Source organism: Myxine glutinosa, chromosome 9, assembly GCF_964187855.1.
Source record: "Myxine glutinosa chromosome 9, kmMyxGlut1.1, whole genome shotgun sequence".
In the NCBI taxonomy this organism is placed as follows: Eukaryota; Metazoa; Chordata; class Myxini; order Myxiniformes; family Myxinidae; genus Myxine; species Myxine glutinosa.
The window spans coordinates 6,007,126-6,027,555 of NC_136269.1; the positions used below are offsets into that span (position 1 = coordinate 6,007,126).

A 20,430-nucleotide genomic window follows, 5' to 3' on the forward strand; every position below is an offset into this window, starting at 1 on the left:
TCTAGTTCTTTCGATTCTTTTTAAATTATTCTGATGCTTCAGTATGACTCGGCTGGGATTCAAACCACCAACATCGTAGACTCGGAGCGGAAGCTCTAATTGTTGGAGAAACTTTTAGGTGAAAAATAGTTTAAATAGAGATGACATTGTCAAAAATAATCAAATATATCAAAAGAAACACGAACTGAAACATAAAAAGAAAACTTGTGGAGTCGTGTGGTGGAAAATCTGTAGAAATTACTGTATAAATGAAAGATTTTGATCTTTTTTTGATTTTTGAAAATTGTTTTTCTTTTTTGGGAAATTTGTATTTCTGCATCACCGTGGTGGAACCACGTGGCACTATGGAGGATTTGAGGGGTGGAGACACTCAGCTGGTCGAGGAATGTTTACGCCCACCCTCTTGGCAGAGACTATATGGAAGAACATCATGGAAAGGACGTGGGAATAGGAAGTGGCATTTTAGAATAATTTCAATTATCTGTTGGACTTCATTTTGAATTTTCTGTAAAATTGTATTCTTTTTCTTCAATGCAATTACACAAAATAAGGCTTCCTTTTCCTTTTTGTATACATGATTTAAGTTTGTGGAAGAGGTAGAAGAGAATTGCAAGGAACAAAATGGAATGGGGAAACACCAACAGCAGAGTAGTGAGATCGGGGAGGGGGTGGAGGACACATGGGGATGAAGAAGCTGCACACAAGCTGAAACACAGCACGAAGAGGAAGGGGAAGTGGGGATGAAATGCAAAAGTAACTAGAACGCCACTCGTAGAGCGCATAGCCCCACATGCTCATTTTGAATAAAAATACCATCGTTAACTGAACATGCTACTATTATGGCCAACTGTTATTACGATCTACTGCTATTATGGCCCATATGCCCGTATCATCCATGCACCCTGTTATGTCACATACATTGGCATTATCCGGAGCTTTATTGATAATTATCGATTCATTATTAGGATATTTAATGACCACTTTTGTGCACATTAAGGTTAAATTACGTCAATGAAGGTGAATATGAAGAAAAAAATTCAAAATATTCCCTATGGCTGGTCGATCATATATGTATGAAGTTTCGCATTGATCTGATAAGTGAGTCTGGAGAAGAAGGTTTTTTTTGAGGAATTTATTCAATCCAATATGGCCACCATACAACGTGACAGATGATATTATAAATTGAATTCCTCACTCACATCGGGTTGTAGATGAGATGTATGAAGTTTCAGATTTTTCTGATAAAGATTTACATTCAACCAATTATGGCTGGAATACTACTTCACCAATAACGTCATCGTTATCACCCTATAAACCCCATGGGGAGTTTATGACATATGCCAAGTTTCAGTTTTTCTCCTTGAACGGTTTCAGAGAAAATGATGTCCAAATTTTTTCCTTTAATCCAATAGTCATACATGTGACCTATGAGGACAGAGTTATCAATAAAATATTCTCCATTGGAGTCCCTCCTGTGTTTACAGTTTTGCAATGATCGGACAAGCGGTTGCAGAGAAAAACATTTTAAAAACGAAAACAGACACGGACATGCATGCTCGCGCACGCACGCACTCACGTTGCAATAGTCTCGCATCCCCTACGGGGTGAGACGAACAAACCAATAACTAACCAATAACAATAACAATAAATAACTAATAAATATTAATAATAACTAATAACCAATAACAAACCAAACCAAATACAACCAAAAACTAACAAATGAAAGGGGTGAGGGAGAGGGGAAAATAATCACAATAATCTGAATGAAGGGAGTGCTTGGGAATGGGGTCATTCGGAGTAGAATAGATCTCGAGTATGGATGGGGGACGGCCTGAGGTAGTTGTAAACAGCTGTCATGAAGCCCTGGAGAGAAGAATGGGAATGAACAGACTGTGAAGCTGGTTCCACAGGTGAGAGAAAAGAGGAACAAATTAGGGAAGGTGACCAGAGAGCCTGGATTTTGGGAGTTTAATGAGAAGAGGGGTACTGTCAAGCCATACGTATATGCCCTGCAGAAACCTGAGAGGGACAGAGCCAAGAGAGGGCAGAGATTGCAAGACCAGAAAAGGAGGAGGAAGAATATAAAGAGGACACCAACTTGTCTGAAATGCGAAAGTAACAGTTATAGACACTCAGCTTCATCACGGGAGATCCCAATGATTTTGAGGAGCTTGCTTTCCAACGCATCAAGAAAGGCAAGGTGTGAGGCAGGGGTGCCAACCCAGATGGGAGAGCAGTACTCGATCAAGCTGAAAGTTAAGGCTTTGTAGTTTGTCAAAAGCTCAGATTGCCCAAGAAAAAAATCTTTCACAACGAATGCCCAGTCAGGGGCTGGCTTTCGAGGCCATCTTGGACATATGGGGTGTTCTTTTTTATGGAAATCACCACAAATAAGGCATGAAGCCACCCTAGGTAAGGGGCTAATCAAAAGGTTAGATAAAGATAAGGATAAAGGAAAAATAAAAATAAAAGAAAGAAAGAAAAAAAACCTAGAAAAAAAAAACAGACAGGTAAAATGTGACGAAACCTCAAACCTTTCGGAAGTAGGAATTGACATTCCTCTTAAAGTCGAGTAGATCGTAGGATAATGGGAAGTACGTTAAATGTAATGAATTCCAGAGTGAGACAGCACGAGGAATAAAACTATCTGCATGGCCTTTGTTCTGCACTTTGGATCAGCTGTAGTGTATGGGGGTGTGCAGAGATAGCAAACTGGGTCTTCTGTCGAAACAGTTATACGGGAGGAACCAAGTTAGAAAGTCCAACAGAACATTTGCCATGAAAATATCTGTAGAACAAACCAAGAGTGGAAACTGACCTAATGTGAGAGAGCGGTTGAACAGCTGAACACATCTCCACACCAACCAGGTTGAATATGCGTTTCTGGGGCCCATCAAGTTCTAGATTAGTGGGAAAGATGGTGCTCCAGCTGAGATGTGGCAACAGTACTCCATGAGGGGACGTATAGTTGTGTTATAAAAGTACAAAACAGCATCAGGAGGTAAATACCCTTGCGGTCGATAAAGGCAACCAACTCACTTTGAAGCACTCTTAGCAATACCAGAAATGTACTTATCTCAACAGAGGTTAGAGGAGATTTCCAACGAAGAAGGTGAAGCTCAGATGATTCTGTTAAGGTTGAAGATCCCATGTGTACAGAATGGAAAGACCTGTTTCTAGAGCAAGGCATGAATAACACCAGCCAGTCATTCGTGCCCCCACTTCAACACATTCTCTAAATCATTGTCCAGTGAAACTCCAACCTCATTACGAGTGGCGTTGAATGAATCAGCAGATCTACAATAAAGTGAAGAGACATCAGCACACATGGATAGCTGAGACAGAACATTATCAGGAAGATCATTGATATAAACCAGGAACAGAGTGGGACCAAGGACAGAGCCCTGTGGAACACCAGAATTGAAGGAGCAAGTACGAGAAGATCGGTCCTCAAGTACCAACTTCATCTTGCGATTTGTAAGGAAAGCCGAGATGATTGAATGCATCCCTCCAGATACACCATGTGACTGAAGCTTGTGGAGCAGACCCTCGTACCACACTTTATTAAAGGCTTTTGAGATATCCAAAGCAACTAATCAAGCTTCACCCTTGAGCTCCAATGCCCTGTTGATATGATCCGTAATTAAGGATAGCAGATCACCTGTAGAGCGAGAATAGCGAAAGCCACACCGACAGTCAGTGAGACGTTCATTGTCCTCCAGATGGCTGAGAAGTTGTTCATTGATGAAGAATTCAAATACCTTACTTATTACAGGAAGCAGGTTAATGGGGCGACAGTTACTTGGTTCAGAATGCTCACCTGCACCCTTGAAAACAAGGACAACAGAAGCCACTTTCGAGGATGAAGGAAACACTGAAGCAGACAAGCACATGTTGAATAGCTTGGCAAGAATCGGTGAAGGTTCAGGACAACACGTCTTCAATACAATCACAGAGATTCCATCAGGACCAGTCGCTTTTGAGGCATCTAGAGTGTGAATAATTCTGGCAACCTTCTTCATAATCATCGAGTCGATCTCGATCGGACAAGTGATAAATGGAACAGGAATATCAGAGTATGTGTGAGATGGAAAATCAGGAAGAGTGTGTCCTTGATCATTGAGGGTAGACTTAGCAACAAAGCAATTTGAAAAGAGGTTGACCTTATCCAGAAGAGAAGTAACAACTTCAGGTCCATGAAATAGAGGTATAGAAGATTTATTGGGATTGTGTACACTGTTGGCAATCCACCCATTCAACCAGGTCTGCCCAAGAAAGATCATAGGTGATGGTGAAACACAAAAGTTTGAGTAACCTAAGCTCGTCATGTGGTTTGTTTAGGAAGTGGATGGGAGGGTTTATCATAGAGTGAGAGTGTGTGGGATTTGTCAGGATTCAAAGACATTCCACGTGTTGGACCAGCTCTCGAGTCTATCATCAAGGTCTACAGAGAGGGAAGAGGCTGCTGCCTGTCTGAAGAATGAGAAACGAAACAGCAGATGATTGAGTCATCAGCAAAGACAAAGAGATAAGACACTGCCTTGGGCACCCCAGGCTTGACAGGTAGAGAAGATGAGACAAACCTGTTTAGAGTAGCATGCTGACTATGGGGATCCAGAGAGAATGATCGAGTGAACAGAGCAGAAGGAAGCTGAGCAAGAGCAGCAGACCAGTTTTTTAGTACACGTGCACTGATGCCATCTGTGCCCATCAAAGAATCGAAGTCGAGGTTTGCCAGAAACCTCTCCACCCTCTCAAGTGGGAAAGACACCGTATCCAGGAGCAGTTGGGTACAAGAGGGTAGGGTCAGTGTAGGGAGTGAGGTGTTGGGACACAAGATTTGGAAGCAAACAGGATCAAGGCATTCGGCCTTCTCATGGACCGAGTCAGCTGTAGTGCCATTTGAAACGAGGGCAGATATGAACGGGAAACATACACCAGTGACAGACTTGGCAAGGTGCCACCAGGTCTTTGAAGAGGAGCCAGGTTTGAGAGTTCAGCCTTGAGGTTGGCCAGGTGTTTACTGGCATGGGAGTGGACACACACTTGTTTGAAATCTGATTTGAAATCTTAAATCTGATCATTCTACATAAGTGTACCAAATTTGGTCAGAATCCCATCACTGGTTCACAAGTCATCACGGTAACAGGATTTTTACCTAACATGACCTCTGATCTTTGGCCTTTGACCTTGTGACGCCAAAATGTAATCAGTTCATCATTACCTCATTATACATACTTGCACCAAGATTGACTAAGATCCCTCCAGCCGTTCTCAAGTTATCGCGGGAACAAAAACCTATCATGGATGGACGGACGGACAGACAACCTGAAAACATAATGCCTCCGGTGAATTCGTCAACCGAGGCATAAAAAAATAACAATTTTCTTGAATGTTTAAATTCAATAACACTTGGAGAATGTAAATGTTTGCAAGTGTAACTAGAGAGTTTGTAGAACACCATAGCCCACACAAAGGGCATGGGAAGGGTCTATTCAACCCTTTCTTCCGAACACAATCTATATTTCCGAGCACGTTTCCAAGCAGGAGCCACCATTTTGTATGAATCTCGATATTCCCCAACACAGCGGCAAATTTGATTGGTCAAGTTGCATAAAATGGTGTAATTTTTTTTCCCCAAGTACTGCTAAGTTGGAGGTTTTTGGAAATGCCAACAAGGTGATTTGTGTTCCACTGTGTTTAACCATATCATTCAATTGAAATAAAAGAAAGATTTTAAAGGCTGCAGGAAAAAAAAAAAACTTCTTTTCAGAAGTTTACCACCGTTGATGCAGCTATATTCAGCTATCTTATAAGACTATATTCTGATCACTTTCTGCTATTCAATTCATAGCATGTTCATTCTATGTTCCTTTGCCACCAACAATGGAAATAAGTGCATTTGACTGGCCATATAGAAGAGTAGACTCAAATAAGCCCGAGCATCGTCGGAACAATGGCCTCATCATTGCTTGTGCGTAGAACTCCGCTCTGCTCCTCATTTCTCAATAATCTTTTATCGCTTGTTCTCCAGCAAGTCTACCAGTGGCAATACAGCAACATCACTGCTTCCTTGACGTGCTGTATCAAGTTAACGTGCAATCTTTTGTTATACACCGCTCCTTTCCTATGCCATCTCCAGGCACTGCATTATGTCATCGCCGAGCACCGAAGGGGGCCCGGGGATGATGCGTGCTGAAAGAGAGTACTCAGTTTTCACTCCGGTTTCTTGTGTTTCTTGCTTGTTTGTTTGTTCGTTTGTCCGGGCGATATCTCAGCCATCCTTTGAGCTAAGAAGCTGAAATTTGGGCACAATAGTGAGCAAGTGGTTTGGCAAAAACTGTATTTTTTGTTTTTTGATTAATCAAATAATTGATTCGTTACTTAATTATTATCGATTAATTAAATACTTATTTATTTCCTTTCTCATCTGGCCATTATCTCAGGCACTTTTTGAGTTAGGAAGCTGATATTTGGACATGACAATGACCAATTGATGTGGCTGTAAAGGGTATTTTTGATTTATTGATTAATCAATTAATCGATAAAAAATTTTTGGGATTACTGACTTCATTAATTTTGTTTTTTAAAGTTACAGATTCAGATGAAACCATTGTGGTTTAGGTATGCTATTGGCAAATTGATTAAGAAATTATTTTTCGATTATTATTTATTGATTTTAATTATGCAATTAATCAATTAATTATTGTACACCTCTCCCTCCCAATACCGTCTCTATGTGCTGCACGGTGGCATCGCCGGGCGCTAAAAAACGTGCACTGGATGTTATTTATTTATTGGGCATGGGGTGGTGCACTTTGAATGCATCTTTACTTGTTTCTTCTTCTCTCATTAACAATGTAAGAATTTTAACAATGAATAAATGGTTAAAAGTATAATGTCTTTTCAAGTGATTAAAAATGTGCATTGCTATTTGGAAATTTCATCTTCTAAGGCATTTTATTGCTTATGACTCCCTTTCCTCTCACCTGGTACCGATCCAACACCCTGCATTCTCCATCTGGTTGGTGCAAGGCTGGCAGCATATGTACTTCCCTAGTATGCTCCGCCTCTTCCAAGCCAACTCCCAACGCCCGCGCCACAGCCACATCCAAGTCAAAAAGAGGGTGTCCACGTCGCCGCATTTCAAAACGCACCAGCAGTTTGCGGCGTAAGCGCCGTGCACGAGAACTTAACCCTCCATTTCGCGATCGTGTCTCAAGAACTCGTAGCAACTGCCGCTCCCCAAACTCGCTCAGGGGTTCAAGACTTAGGGAATGAGGTTCAGGGAAAGAGAAACGTGGGCTTCAGCATGTACATGGCTAGTGTACATGTATGCATGTCTTTAAGTGTGTGTCGTCTGTATTTTTGTTTGTGTATTCAAGCAGAAACAATGGGTTTCAAATAAGCAGTTTTTGGTTTCCAATCCTTTTCTTTAAAATGTATAATTTGCACAATATTTTAGGTCCTCGAAGAAAAATCAATGCCATGCAATAAACTTACACCAAAAGGTCTTCCCTGGCTTTGCATCACTAAGTCACGCTTTCTCAGTGTTGCTCAATGGTTTGCTAAACCATTGAGCAACAGAGTAAGGGTGGTCGGCTGTGCACAACTACCTGGAGAGGTACCAGCACCTATCCCTTAGGAGCCTTCACCAGAATATTGATTCTGTTGCAAGCTCTTGGGGCAGGCTTCCATATGGAGGTTGGTTTATTTCTCCCTTGCACGTTGCATTCCTGGTTCTGTCGTACCTACTAGAAGGTACCGTTGGAGTTGGTGTTCAAACCGGCTTGCCGCCAGAAAGCTGGAGGCCTTACATAGTCCGGGTGTAGTGCCCTGGGAGGTTGTCTCATCATCTGCCGCATAATCCCATGTCCTCTTTCTCTGCCAATTCGCATTGAGTGGCACCAAGAACGGGATTTGGGGAGCTCTTTCTGAGGCCACTAGTTTGCACTATTGGTGCTTGCTGTAATGTTCCTTGCTTGTTTGCAATGTTCCCTGAAACCCCATAACCATTCTTCAGTTTAATGTCATCCAAGCATCTGTGGTACTTCCATCCTGATTACATTTCCCCATCTTCTTTCTTTGCTTTTACACCCAAGTAGCCATTCTTGATTTTTGGGCTCCACCCTTCCTTGTGGTGTTAATAAAAAAAAAATTTTTACATCAAAATACATCGAGAGACATTTTTGCCAACATATTTTCTATCACTGCCAAAGTGTTCAGTTTCAAACATGACCGTTAATTTATTTAAGCAGCCAAGTCTGGATTCAAGATAAAAAACAAGAAGAAAGAAACTCAACCCACCAGCATTGCTTCGATTGCCTATCTTGTCTCACCAACCCCCTTGTCCGCCCTCGTTGGCCTCCATCAGATGCAGCGGCCTGATCATCATGGCAAGGCTGTCGGGTGGCAATGGGCTTACAAGCTTGAGACTTCAGATCACATTCTGCACCAGGATCTATGGTGCAGTCCATGAGTTCCATCTCATCGTCGCCTGTGAATGAATAAAACATTCGAGTTGTAGGAGGTTCCACCAACTTCTAGTCATTTCAGTCACTTAAGTTACAGAAATGGAAAAAATTATGGAAACACAAAAAGGATATACACAAATAATAAGTCATTGCAATTTAGAGAAGCATATAAAACATACACATTGCATTATTGCAGAATTTTTTTTAATTAATACTGTCGTGTTGACCCTGTAGTGAACACCTCAGGGTGACGGATGGCCAAAACGAGCTTTACTCCGAGGAGTATAAGTCGAACCCGGCGGGATTATTTATTTGGCGTGTGCGGGGGAGGACCCGAGGCCTTACCTGAACGGGGGGCCCCGACGGGCATTTATTCCTCGCCCCATAAACGAATAAACGAACAAGGCAGGCACGACAAAGACAATACGGGGTTTATTTAAATAATGCAAAGTACCAGGGCAGGTGAGGTAAACTAAAAGTTCTAAATGAGGGTCCCTCCGCACGGATTCAAAGACACGAACAAGAGAAAAATTACGAAAATAAATGTTCAGTGTCATGCAGCCACTTAGCTCCGGTCTCAACGAGGATTTGGTGTGGTTCACAGGTCCCGCGTCCCTGCGTGGGAAAACGCGTTGGCGCGAAGTCGCATCCACAGCCAGCCACCGGTGCGAGGCAAACAGGCCTCCCTTGGTCCTTCTCGTTCGGCTGTACCGAGCTCCGACCGTCTCTTAGGCGCAACCCGCACGAAGCATCGCAGGATCGCGTCCTCCTTCGTCGGCGACCAGGCAAGAAAGACCGCCCCGACCAAACCCAGAACAAAAAGAGAGCGATTCAGGTGGAATCTTCCTCCTTATCCTTTTCAGCCCGAGCTGTCTGATGTCACATCACCAATCGCCGAGCGCGATTGAATCACCCCATCGTTCCTCAACCACTCACAGAGCTCACGCCGTCGTTTCCTTTTGCACGCGTCATCGAGGTGGAGCCTCAATTTCCTTTTACAGTCCTTCATAGAGAAGGTTCGCGTGACGTCGGCTGTATGAGGGGCGGGGTTTAGTCCTATCGGGCAGCTGTGGGGTTTTTGCTAGCCCTGCCGGTGTTGTGGGTGAATGGAACATTTGTGGCATGGCTTTTTGATGAATATAAAAACAAAGGGCAAAATGACAAGAGGCCTTTACACACAGGGGAATTATTACCCATAAGTCCTACCTAAACAACACAACTCCACTCCTCAGTGTGGAGACACATAAACGCTCTTACCCGGACAATCGGCCTAACTTAATTTACATCGAGGTGGGTTCTTCTTTTTAGCGACACTCGGAGCATACTAATCGACACATTCTGAACTTAATTAACGTATTTCATCCATACCCCAAAAACATAACAATAAATTGTAAAGTGAAATATTATTTGGTTAGTGATACCTTTACTTTATATGAAGCATGTCATCTTGTGTTAAAGGTCCCATGTATAGCTTATCAATAACTGTGGAATGTTGTTCCAAATATCCTGTCGCACTTTACACAATTTTTCCAAGGTACTGTATTTGGTTGCCGCTTGACTTTGAGTGTCCATAAAACGGCATAAGGCCTCAACCAGAGCAATGTTGATGGCACGCCATCGCAAATCTCCATGCTTCCCACCAATAGCAAAGTTGAAAGATGGCAAAAAGTTTCACCAGAAATGACCCAATATCAAATTTTGAGTTAAATGTGATTTTTCTCGTTTTGACCCTTGTGACCCTAAGTCCCCACCCTTTGGGGGCATGAACCGGCAGTCAAGTCCAAAAAATTGTTACATATTTCATGCGTCCCCCAATGTCGATTGCATTGCACATAAAGTTTCATTAAAAGTGTTTTAAAATGAGCCTGTAATTGCATTTTTCGGTATTTGACCTTTTGACCCCTACTCTTGCACCTTATTTCCATGTGGTGATTATAACTACCAATTTTGGCGAATTTCTGCACAACCGATTAGGAGATAGTGTAACAGAAGGATACGATGGACAGACAGACTGACAGAGCCAATTACAATATCCCCCATATTTCTTTCAAAAAGACTGGGGACAATGATGATCATGATCATGAGTTTGTGTAGGCCAAAGCAGCTTCGTGAATGTTCCATCTAGATCTTTATGTTCCAGATCGTTTTTCACAACATTGGCTGTATAGTTGTGTTCAATGTCATGTTGGAAGATGAATCCCTGATCACTGGCCAATGAGGTGTGATCCTGAAGGAGTGGCATGATGGAGCAGATCAGAACATGTACCTGGTGGCAGTCAGTGTAACTTCGATTTTGTGCTAATCTCTGACACCTTTGGCTGACATTCAGCCGAACGCTTGTATTGAACGACCTTCTTGCTTCACTGTAGCTTAAGTATTCTATGAATACCATCTAGTTTGTACATGTTACTCCCAGTTTTTACTCCGTTTCCATAATTATTTCCAATGCCATACATCAGTCCATCAACGATTGTTTAGCAGCTTCATCGGAAGACCGCAATGTCATTATTTTTATCAATTTCTTTGATAAATCAGGCATATACAATTATTAAACCTCCGGTTCTCCAGGTGCATTTCTCTCACCGTGCAGCAATGCATGGGGCGGCAGAGCCTCAGGAACCAGATCGGCAGCACAAAACAAGCTTGGCGTAGTCGAAAGCGGACGTGGCGAGCCAGTCGTCGGTGAGGGTGATGGCATTGGTGAGGATGGGGGACTCTCTTTGCCAGATGAAGCTACCGCATCGGTTTCTTCAAGCTCTTTCGAGGTTCTTTGGGACACGCATCGTGCCGGGAGACTCTCCAAACCTCCTAGCTCCGTACACTTCGCTCTCCTTTGCTCAGATCTGCAAGTTCGCTTCTCCTTCAACTCAATGGCAGGATTAGCAGCTGCCTGTCCTGCTCGTTGCTGTGGATCTTCTAAAGGGGCTCCAGTTTCCAAATGCTCGTGCTTAGTTGCCAATGCTGTGGGTTAGGAGGAAGACATCTGTTATTTATGAAAACAGGCAAACAAAATTGTACCTATGACAAGTCTACTGGTGCAAACTGTGTCAGGTAGTAAAGGCACAAGGAAGAAAAACAAAAACCTAAGTGACAGCAATTTCATAAAGTATAGTTTGGGAAAGTGCAAAATAATAGCGCAAGTGAGTGGGAAGTGACAAACCGCAAGAACACGAGAGCCAGAAACATGTAAACCTCAAAAGATTAAGAGTTCGGAAATTATTTATTTTACAAAGGGCGGATAAGAAGGCGGTAGTGAAGGAAAGCACACAATTTCACAAACATTTGGCTCGGGTGGTGCCCACGGATGACATTTTCTCCACATCGAGGCGCATCGTTGGAGGTCGATTGTTCACAAGCTTCCACCAGCCTTGCTCGCCAAACAATGGAACCCCAGAACGGAAAAGTGCAGGTGATCCGACCGAAAGACACCCGGCTACCGTGCTCCACCATGTAGACGTTTGTTTCCTGCAGTGACCACATTGGGGAAGATGGAAGGATTGAAGGTAATACGATCTTTGAACAGGTAGCAAAGAAATGTTCTCTGGATTAAAAGGTACACACAAAATTTCCAGACATTTAGTGCATGATCTACTATATAAGAGAGATGTCTGTCTGTGTGTCGCCATTTTTCTCAGAGATGGCTGAACGAATCTTCGTCAAACTTTCAGAGGTTCATCAGTGAGTGCCTGGGAGTGTTTTAGGCAAGAAAAAAAAATTGGAAAAAAAAAAGATCGTTTGATAGTGCCTAAGCTTTTTAAAATTAATGACAGTTATATACAAGTGCACATTCGCATAAATAAATACAAAACAATCACCAGACATTTGAACAAATAAATCAAACAATTCCGGAAGTGTACAAAGTTGGTAGTACGGCTTCTTCTTCTTCCTGATCGGCATCACACTTACCTCAGAAACGTGATGAACGTCACATTCACCCCATTCACCCACCAGCATATATATGAATCTCCTTCCTCTCCTGCCTCCCCCTTCCCCCCCATCACTTATCCCCCCTCCCCTCCCCTTCCCCTCCTCCCTCCCCCCTCTTCCCCCCTCCCCTTCCTCCCCCATCACCCCTCCTCCCTCCCCCCTCTTTCCCTCTACCTTTCGCCCCACTCCCCTCCTCTCCCCTCCTCCCCCTCCCCACCCGGCAACGCCGGGTACTTCTGCTAGTATTCCATAAAAGTACAAACATCAAAGATTGAAGCCTCCTCTACCAAAATAATATTCTTGTGAAACTAAGGAAACGTTTGTAATGTTGAAGCCTCACCTGTCTCCAAGCAGGAAAGTCCAGTGCTTGTCGATGAAAGCACAGATATCTTCCTTCCAACGGAAGTACCCTTGCCGTCCACTGCTCTCGAGCGAGAGATTGTACATTGCCAGCATCACGATCTGGGATGGGGCAAAAAGTGACAGTATGGGACCATGATAATGCCCCGTTATCGGTTACCTTTCAGTCATACAAGTGTTGCAGTATTTCCTTGGGGCATGGCACACACACGAATTAGAACACCTTTGGTGGTCAATTCACTGGACATATGCAGGTGTACATAGGTGTTTCTTTTTGGAACTGTGGGTACTTGGTAGCGGCACATATTTGAAGTGTAAGCGGTATGCTTTTTACCGAATATACCATAACACAATGAGCACTCTGCACTTCCAACTATCATTTTAATAATCATACCTGCTGCCATGTGAGGCGCATCCTTTGGAATTCTTCATGCCCATGAGGTGTGCAAGCTGCACAACGCAACCTGAAGAAAGTGTCTCCCTTGAGGTGACTGGGCTTGTTCTGAAGCTGGGCTGAAGAGGGAGAGAGAAAAGTGCAATAATTGAGAAACAGGCCCGTGACAGAGGTGGTGGCAACTGAATCAGCAAGGACGAGTGTCATAAGCGGTAGTTGGCATAAGATCTGCAGTGTTCACAGCTGACATTTGGAATGAGCACAACATCAAACCAACTGAGGTTCACAAACATGTAAAAACAAAAAAAGGTTTCTGCAGGTGTGTAGCGTAGGGTGGTACTCACATGTAAGAGTCACCTTCTTACACTTTTCACAACGAAATGCTGGCTCCTCTGCCCATGGCACCTCTCCCTCCTCAAGCACGGGCACACTTTCCTCGTCATCCGGCGAATCTCCACTGAGCTCCATGGGCTGCGAAGTGTTCCGATCACCAGTTCTCATGGCATGGCGCACTTGTCCCACCACCTCCTCCTCCACTGCTGAACAGTGTCGGACTAATCGCATCATACATGACGAAAAGTTGTGCCTCCTAGGTGATGAAAGTTAACTTTTGAAGTTGCATCTACACAAAATGCACACGTAAACTAGAACGGCACTCAGTAGAGCGCACACATCCACCAGGCAGAACAGTTTACATTTTCTATTCCACAGATAGGCCGGACCCGCATCCAGACCTGAACCAAATTTGAATCGGCTTGTTATTTTCCCCTACCCAACTCATCCACATCTACTTGTTGAGATATTATACTTGATATCGTTTTTGGCCCTATCTCTCAATGGTGAAAACAAATCACTTATCTTTCCTGGGAAAACCACATCTCCAAGCTGGCCTCCAAAGCCAGTCGCCGACTGGGCATCCTCCGTCGTGCGAAGTCCTTCCTTGGCACACCTGAGCTCCTCACCACATACAAGGCTTTCATCCGCAGCTCAATGGAGTACTGCTCTCCCCTCTGGGCTGGTGCTCCTGCCTCACACCTAGCTCGTCTTCACGCTGTTGAAACCAAAGCTTTCAGAATCATTGGAATCTCTCGCGATGACGCGATCTCCGAGGGCCTTTCACTCACTCACCGCAGGCAGGTTGGTGGTCTTTCCGTCTTCTACCGACTCCTCTCCGGCCTTGCTCCCCCAGCTCTCCTTGGGCTCTGTCCCCCAAATATTCCTGCAGGTCGCACAAGATCTGCCTGCAACCCTCTTATGGTTAAACTGCCAAAATCAAGACTCTCTGTTCACCGTCACTCTTCTTCCTCTTTTCTCCCACCTCTGGAACAAACTCCCTCACTCTCTTCAATCCCACTCCTCCCTCCAGGTCTTTAAAACGGCTGTTCACCACCATCTCTTATCTTCCCCAATCCAAAACCTTGATCTTTTCTATCCCCGCTAATTTCACCCCAAATCCACTTTTTTGAGGTGACTTTTGACTTCTTTCCTGGAAGTCCTTGGTGTCCTTGCGTTTTATACCTATCCTGCCGCCCCCCAGGCCCTCTCCCTCCAAAAACATCTCCCGATGTCCCTGCTCTCAAATGTTGTGTTTGTGTGCTTCCTCCCCTTCTCTCCCCATCTTGTCGACCGCTGCCCTTTTTATATACTTTGTTTGCTTGTTTGTTTGATAAATGTTAGCTCTTTCACGAGCCTCGACTCTGTATACAAAAAAAAAAAAAAAAAACTTAAAAGATTTCAGATCCAAATCTGGATCTTCACCAAAATATCATCAATTCATCCTCGGCACACACTCAACCTGTCTACCAACGTTCATCCGAATCCATCCAGACCTTTTTGATATATCCTGCTCACAGACAGACAGAGACAGACAAGGGTAAAAACATAACCTCCGTCAACCTTCAGTGGCGGAGGTAAATATCGGGACCACCGTTTTATATTCGAGCCACACCAAGGCGTTCTTGCCCAAGCTTGCTGTGTCTTTGGATTCAGAACACTGTAAAACTACAATTATTCAACACTTTATTTCATCATAATACATCATGTCAACGCACCAGTTCCTTGTTCCTCCGGGGTGGTGCCCACCAGCACAACTTCTCCCTGTTCCATCATGGCTACGTTCAGATTGTGATCTTCTCTCTTATTAGAATCCAACATTTGGCATCAAAACAAATCGGCTGTAGTTTTAATTCACACTTTGCAGGGAACAGCCATGTCTCTCCAATAAAGATTTATGATACAAAGTTCCAGGTTCTCAAAATCACCCTCAAAGGATCAATTCTATAAATTTTTTAAAGTCACAAGAACACCGGAGGACTACGAGCTGTGCTCGGGAGAACCCTGGGCAGCTTCAAGCTCACGCTGGGCAATCAATCTTTCAGTCAGGACTTGCTGCTCCTGCAGCATTTGCTTGTTATGCTGCTGCCTCCGTTGCTTCTCCAAGTCGCGCAACACTCCTTGATGTAGTCTCTGCAGAACAACACGAGAGAGATTTGTTGTGGCATTTCAAGCACCAAGACTCTCCACTCCATAAACCAGTGCTTTCTCAAGCTTCAACCTTTTTCTTTCTTGCATGATCTAAGACTAGTAGTGGAGCTGCCACACACATGGATATACAGTCAAACATATGAAAGACAACACAGGACTGTTGGATGAGACAAACACAGTGACTTAGCTTGCGGGAAATGCCGTCACTTCCCAGGGTATTCTGGGTACCAGCGACGTCACAAAAAGAAGGACATTCGGTAGAGCGTATACCTTTGCCAGGCTGAACACTTTACGTTTTGTATCCCACTGAATGTCCGGATCTGCATAAGGACCTCCAAAATCTCATCGGATTGTTCTCGTCACCGAACCAACTTATCCATCTAGGTCTCTCATAACTCGTCCACAACTTTTTGAGACATTGTCCGACATATGATTTTTGGCCCCATCTCTCGATGGTGAAAAATCACTTTCAAAATTATAGTATCCGGATCGGATCTTCACCAACATCAATCAATTTATCCTTGTTACATTCCCAGCCTGTCCACGTTTTGTCCCAATCTGTCCACAACTTGATATATCCTGCTGACAAACACACAGACAGGGGTGAAAATATAACCTCCGCCCACCTTCAGTGGCAGAGGAAACTAGAACGGCACTCAGTAGAGAGCATACCTCCACCTGGTTGGCAATATCACTCAATGGTGAAGAATCACTTAAATAATTCTACTAGCTGGATCCGGATCCGGATCTTCACCAAAATTGAATCGATTCTACCTTGTCACAAACACAACCTGTCCAACAAGTGTCGTCCAAATCCATCTACAACTTTTTGAGATATCCTGCTATGTATCGTTTATGGCCCGATCTCCCAATGGTGAAGAATCACTTAAAAAATTATACTAGCCGGATCCGGATCTGGATCTTCAATTCAAAATTGAATCGATGGTGAAGAATCACTTTTAAAATTATACTAGCCGGATCCGGATCTGGATCTTCAATTCAAAATTGAATCGATGGTGGAGAATCACTTTTAAAATTATACTAGCCGGATCCGGATCTGGATCTTCAATTCAAAATTGAATCGATGGTGAAGAATCACTTTTAAAATTATACTAGCCGGATCCGGATCCAGATCTTCACCAAAATTGAATCGATGGTGAAGAATCACTTAAAATTATACTAGCCGGATCCGGATCCGGATCTTCACCAAAATTGAATCGATGGTGAAGAATCACTTAAAATTATACTAGCCGGATCCGGATCTGGATCTTCAATTAAAAATTGAATCGATGGTGAAGAATCACTTAAAAAATTATACTAGCCGGATCCGGATCTGGATCTTCAATTAAAAATTGAATCGATGGTGAAGAATCACTTAAAAAATTATACTAGCCAGATCCGGATCTGGATCTTCAATTAAAAATTGAATCGATGGTGAAGAATCACTTAAAAAATTATACTAGCCGGATCCGGATCTGGATCTTCATCAAAATTGAATCGATGGTGAAGAATCACTTTTAAAATTATACTAGCCGGATCCGGATCTGGATCTTCAATTCAAAATAGAATCGATGGTGAAGAATCACTTTTAAAATTATACTAGCCGGATCCGGATCCGGATCTTCACCAAAATTGAATCGATGGTGAAGAATCACTTTTAAAATTATACTAGCCGGATCCGGATCCGGATCTTCACCAAAATTGAATCGATGGTGAAGAATCACTTTTAAAATTACACTAGCCGGATCCGGATCCGGATCTTCACCAAAATTGAATCGATGGTGAAGAATCACTTTTAAAATTATACTAGCCGGATCCGGATCCGGATCTTCACCAAAATTGAATCGATGGTGAAGAATCACTTTTAAAATTATACTAGCCGGATCCGGATCTGGATCTTCAATTCAAAATAGAATCGATGATGAAGAATCACTTTTAAAATTATACTAGCCGGATCCGGATCCGGATCTTCACCAAAATTGAATCGATGGTGAAGAATCACTTTTAAAATTATACTAGCCGGATCCGGATCCGGATCTTCACCAAAATTGAATCGATGGTGAAGAATCACTTTTAAAATTATACTAGCCGGATCCGGATCTGGATCTTCAATTCAAAATAGAATCGATGGTGAAGAATCACTTTTAAAATTATACTAGCCAGATCCGGATCTGGATCTTCAATTCAAAATTGAATCGATGGTGAAGAATCACTAAAAATTATACTAGCCGGATCCGGATCTGGATCTTCAATTAAAAATTGAATCGATGGTGAAGAATCACTTTAAAAATTATACTAGCCGGATCCGGATCTGGATCTTCAATTCAAAATTGAATCGATGGTGAAGAATCACTTAAAAAATTATACTAGCCGGATCCGGATCCGGATCTTCACCAAAATTGAATCGATGGTGAAGAATCACTTTTAAAATTATACTAGCCGGATCCGGATCTGGATCTTCACCAAAATTGAATCGATGGTGAAGAATCACTTTTAAAATTATACTAGCCGGATCCGGATCTGGATCTTCAATTCAAAATAGAATCGATGGTGAAGAATCACTTTTAAAATTATACTAGCCGGATCCGGATCTGGATCTTCAATTCAAAATTGAATCGATGGTGAAGAATCACTTAAAAAATTATACTAGCCGGATCCGGATCTGGATCTTCAATTCAAAATTGAATCGATGGTGAAGAATCACTTAAAAAATTATACTAGCCGGATCCGGATCCGGATCTTCACCAAAATTGAATCGATGGTGAAGAATCACTTTTAAAATTATACTAGCCGGATCCGGATCTGGATCTTCAATTCAAAATTGAATCGATGGTGAAGAATCACTTTTAAAATTATACTAGCCGGATCCGGATCTGGATCTTCAATTCAAAATTGAATCGATGGTGAAGAATCACTTAAAAAATTATACAAGCCGGATCCGGATCTGGATCTTCACCAAAATTGAATCGATGGTGAAGAATCACTAAAAATTATACTAGCCGGATCCGGATCTGGCTCTTCAATTCAAAATTGAATCGATGGTGAAGAATCACTTTAAAAATTATACTAGCTGGATCCGGATCCAGATCTTCACCAAAATTGAATCATTTCGTCGGTGTCACATCCGCTACGTCTCTGCCGAATCTCGTCCGAATCCGTCCACAACTTTTGGAGATATTTTGTTCACAAACGGACAGACAGGGGTGAAAACAACCTCCATCCACCTTTGGTGACAGAGGTAACTAGTGAATTCATAGAATACCTTACCCTGTGCAGTCTTGACAAAAAGGACATGGGAAAGGTATTTTAAGCTCTTGTTTGTGTTTCCCAGCACAATCTATATTCCCTACGAAACGCGATTATTTTCTTAATCTCAATATTCCTCATTGCTGAGAATGCAAGCAGCAAACTCGATTGGTCGAGATGATGTAAAATGGTGTGGCGGGCACAAAGGGCAATAATTCCGCACACCAGTGGGTGACGCGAGCGTCCAGGCGGGGAACGAAAGCGCATGCCCTGCCTTTCGACTGATCGGCCACGCCCTGGAACAAGGCGTGGCCTCGGGACATATATGCGGGCTCTAAGCTCGAGCCCGCCCAGTGCTGAAGTGCGAGCTCTTAATAAAGACCCTGTTTGGACCAACGCGTTGTGGCCTACCTCTCTGGCAATCGAGTCGTATGTGCACAGCACCACACTGGTGACCCTGATTGGTTCAGCCGCTGCTGACCCCCGAACGCGCCATGGCTACCAACGCCGTCAAACTCCCCGAGTTTTGGGAAGCGCAAGCCGACGTCTGGTTTGTGCAGGCCGAAGCTCAATTTCAGCTCCGAGGCATCACGGCGGACGAGACCCGGTACTACCCCGTGGTCGCCGCCCTCGGGCTCGGCACTGCCGCCCGAGTCGTGTCCATCCTTCGGCGCCCGCCGGGCGACAACAAGTACGAGGCGCTCAAACGTCTCCTCCTCGCCACATTCGGGCTCACAGAGATCGAACGGGCCGACCACCTCCTGGACCTTCCCGCCCTCGGCGACACACGACCATCCGTCCAGATGGATTTCATGCTGTCGCTGCTCGGAGACCAGCGCCCGGATTTCTTGTTCCGCGCACTTTTCCTCCGCCAGCTACCTGCACAGGTGCGCCTCGCGCTGGCCAGTTCCAAACTAATGGAACCCCGCGCCCTGGCTGGAGAGGCCGACAAGTATTTCGCGGCCTGCGACACGCGGTCGGTGTACGGTGCTGCCGTAGTGGCTCCCAGTGCGGAGGCTCCAGCGCCCCCTGCTTCCCTCGTGGCCGCTGCTATGCCCCGCCCACTACCGTCACCGCCACCACCACCGCCGCCGCCGACACGGCCGCCGCGGGGGCCACCGCCACAAACCTGGTGCTACTACCATGCCAGGTTCGGCCGCTAGGCTAAAACGTGCCGCCCGCCATGTTCTTTTGACAGGTCGGGAAACGACCGGCGCTCACTTGCGGCCATGAGCGTCGGCCATTCCGGCAGCCTCCTGTTCATCACGGACACCTTGTCCGGGCGCCGTTTTCTTTGCGACACAGGAGCGCAGGTAAGCGTCCTCCCTGCCTGCACGTCCGACAAGCAAGCCGCGGGCCGGGGCCCCGCTTTGCTTGCCGCCAACGGTACACCCATCCGCACATTCGGGAAGCGTTGCCTCTCACTGCGGTTCGGAGGGGAGCGCTTTCAATGGTCATTCGTGACCGCCAGCATGCCCATGGCACTGCTGGGCGCGGACTTCCTATGTGTGCATGGGCTGTTGGTCGACGTGAAACGCAGACGTC

The 20,430-nt window shown here is 44.3% G+C and overlaps 1 protein-coding gene across 3 annotated transcripts in view; it reads right to left on the minus strand.

Annotated features, from left to right (window-relative positions):
- Positions 1–20,430, minus strand: part of KAT14 (lysine acetyltransferase 14) — a 41,324-nt gene that overhangs the window by 9,581 nt on the left and 11,313 nt on the right. Inside the window, exons 3-10 of one of the 3 annotated variants that reach the window (XM_068129606.2) lie at positions 15,207–15,621; positions 13,500–13,694; positions 13,156–13,274; positions 12,742–12,863; positions 11,755–11,939; positions 11,058–11,435; positions 8,308–8,497; positions 6,990–7,269 (exon numbers count right to left, since the gene is read on the minus strand). In XM_068129606.2, coding sequence (XP_067985707.2) covers positions 6,990–7,269; positions 8,308–8,497; positions 11,058–11,435; positions 11,755–11,939; positions 12,742–12,863; positions 13,156–13,274; positions 13,500–13,694; positions 15,207–15,309 — 1,572 coding nt within the window. In that variant the 5' untranslated portion in view covers positions 15,310–15,621. Of the gene's footprint in view, positions 1–6,989; positions 7,270–8,307; positions 8,498–11,057; positions 11,436–11,754; positions 11,940–12,741; positions 12,864–13,155; positions 13,275–13,499; positions 13,745–15,206; positions 15,622–20,430 lie in introns of those variants that run through there. The other 2 variants (XM_068129607.2, XM_068129608.2) reach the window with 2 other exon arrangements.